The 2205-nt window shown below is 47.2% G+C and overlaps 2 protein-coding genes across 2 annotated transcripts; both read left to right on the forward strand.

The window, feature by feature from the left end:
• Positions 1 to 1265: 1265 nt before the first annotated feature.
• On the forward strand, positions 1266 to 1613 carry PPTG_01800 (hypothetical protein; the record flags this gene model as incomplete). The annotated part of the gene is made up of 1 exon (XM_008895187.1): positions 1266 to 1613. One exon carries the CDS (start codon positions 1266 to 1268, stop codon positions 1611 to 1613), a length of 348 nt encoding a protein of 115 aa, XP_008893435.1.
• A 395-nt stretch (positions 1614 to 2008) lies between these two features.
• PPTG_21112 (hypothetical protein) lies at positions 2009 to 2104 on the forward strand (the record flags this gene model as incomplete). Its single annotated transcript, XM_008895565.1, has 1 exon — positions 2009 to 2104. The coding sequence occupies one exon, from the start codon at positions 2009 to 2011 to the stop codon at positions 2102 to 2104; it is 96 nt and encodes a 31-aa protein (XP_008893813.1).
• Between the last annotated feature and the right edge of the window lie 101 nt (positions 2105 to 2205).

A 2205-nucleotide genomic window follows, 5' to 3' on the forward strand; every position in this document is an offset into this window, starting at 1 on the left:
CCCTCTCCCTGACAAAGTGACGAAAGCACTTTAAAGGCTAAACGAAGTTCTTCGTACAACGCTCTCGTCACGTTACCAGCTAGAGAAGCTTCTAGGCTTGTTGTGGTAGCTTCGTTTGTGTTGTAGATTGACACGAGTGTTTATACATCGCTTACATTGTCTATGGAGCCGTTTATCTCATTTACATTTCCTGTGAAGTGCTTCAAGATCTGATGTGGATCCAAATACTACAGCAGAATGGCACTGCGATTAGACTTCCTACCGGTCTGATAGCGGGTGTGCTAGCTACAGATGTCAATCTAGTTATGGGTGAATATCATCAATTCTCCGACGTTACTAGGTTTTAGTATGAGCATTAATAACCAGTCATCAATTTTATTTTGTAAGATAACCAATCATACGAATTGTCATAATCCTGTCGACCAATCAAAACGAGAAGGGTTAGGGAGGTGGGCAATGAAGACGTGGCTGTTCTTTACCCTGCAGGTCGGCAATATATTCGTTTCCGATATGATGAAGTTAGACTCGTCTCTAACTCACGAATCATATAAAGCATAATATGCATTTTAATAAGGGCAACTTGCCTTTATGAAACGGTTGGCAATTGCCAACCTGTACTATGTTCTAGGCATCAGTATAGAGTTTTCTAGCTTAGTTTTCTTCTAACTGCTCATTAATGTTCACTCTTTCTTTCACCAACACTTCGACAAGTCCTTCTGCTCTACGTGCTGAAGCTGCCCCGTGACACGAATGGATGATGAATAACTACCAATTAACGGGTCGTCGAAACCCTATGATGCATCGCTGTTTAGCATCAGCATTCGAAAGGCTTTAAGTACTGTATTTGCAATACTCATTTAACGTCCAAAGTGACAGCTCCTACGCCAAACGGGGTTTGGGCCTATTCACATTTGGTGTTGGATTGATAACAAGTCTGCGAGTGCATGGATAGGTGGTCACAGCACCAGCCACCTCGTCGGCCAAGAGATTACAAGACTGCTGTCATGTGCCCAACTGGTCTTCAACCTTCACGCAACAAATCTACATCTACAGGAGTCGTCAAACTTTTCAGCGGATTTGAAATCAAGAGATTGGACTGAGCAGTGAACGGACTGGATGTGTATGTGGAATGAGCAGTTAGTTCCTCCAGCATTCCGGAAGGTTTACAAGGGAACATCATTTTCATCCAATGGCGATCACTCGCCAGACATCCAGACAGCGCTACCTCAAAACGCGGAGAGAGTGGTGTAAATTCGGCTCCGCTCATGACTGTCACCGATGGCTACCACAGCACGAACCCGAACTCCAATCGTTACAACTTACTCTGTTCACTGTTACGTGCTGGCAAGCGTGCGACGGGTCCACACAACGAGTTGACACCGTACGGGCTAAGCTCAGCCACGCCAGGTGGTGTCATCGCATCGGAGCCGGATTCCGACCAGTTCTCCATGCGCGTTGTTGCCGTCTCTATCAGCATGCTCTCGGACAAGTCTGCTGCAGCCGACATGTCCATCGACCTGCACAGTGTCGTTTGTGAGACTGTGGTGCTGGGCATTAACTTTTGCCTGAGAGATGCCGAATTCCTTTCTTCCCGGCGAAAAAGACCCGCGTAAAGCTAACAAGTCGGCGGTGTTATCGTGACAGACACCAATGGAGCAATTAAGAACAAATTAAAAAAAAAAACCGGAAAGTGGACGTATCCGCTTAGACTGGGTACTCCTATTTCCAGCAGCAAGAAGGAGTTACGTCAAGACTGGAGGCGAAACCAAGAATGTCATTCTGTGAACGATGCCGTCGCATGCTGCAACAGTGCAACTCGAAATAGCGTAGCCGGTGGGGCACAGCTACATAGTAGTCTCATTTTGGAAATTTCAATCTCCCTACGAAGTTCGACTCTTATCCTATTCAAGCGACCCGTTTCTGGTTTCAACAATGGCCATCAACCGCCGTATACTCGCCTTCCTGGGCTCTGTGCACGTTAAGAAACTCACCGAGTTCCGCTACGTTGATGTGCTGTCTATCTCGGAGGGCATCCCTACTGTCCAGACGGTTGGCCCAGAAGACTACGTCCCTAGGGAGACTGTGGACGTACCGTCCAACGTGATCGAGTTCCGTACTGTATCGGAATTGGTGCGACGTTTATGGCCAGGTTCCTATGTAGCTCACCCAGTGGCATACATTCGCACAACGGGAGAAGGCGTTGAC

Source organism: Phytophthora parasitica (assembly GCF_000247585.1).
Source record: "Phytophthora parasitica INRA-310 unplaced genomic scaffold supercont2.3, whole genome shotgun sequence".
NCBI classification, from domain to species: domain Eukaryota; phylum Oomycota; class Peronosporomycetes; order Peronosporales; family Peronosporaceae; genus Phytophthora; species Phytophthora nicotianae.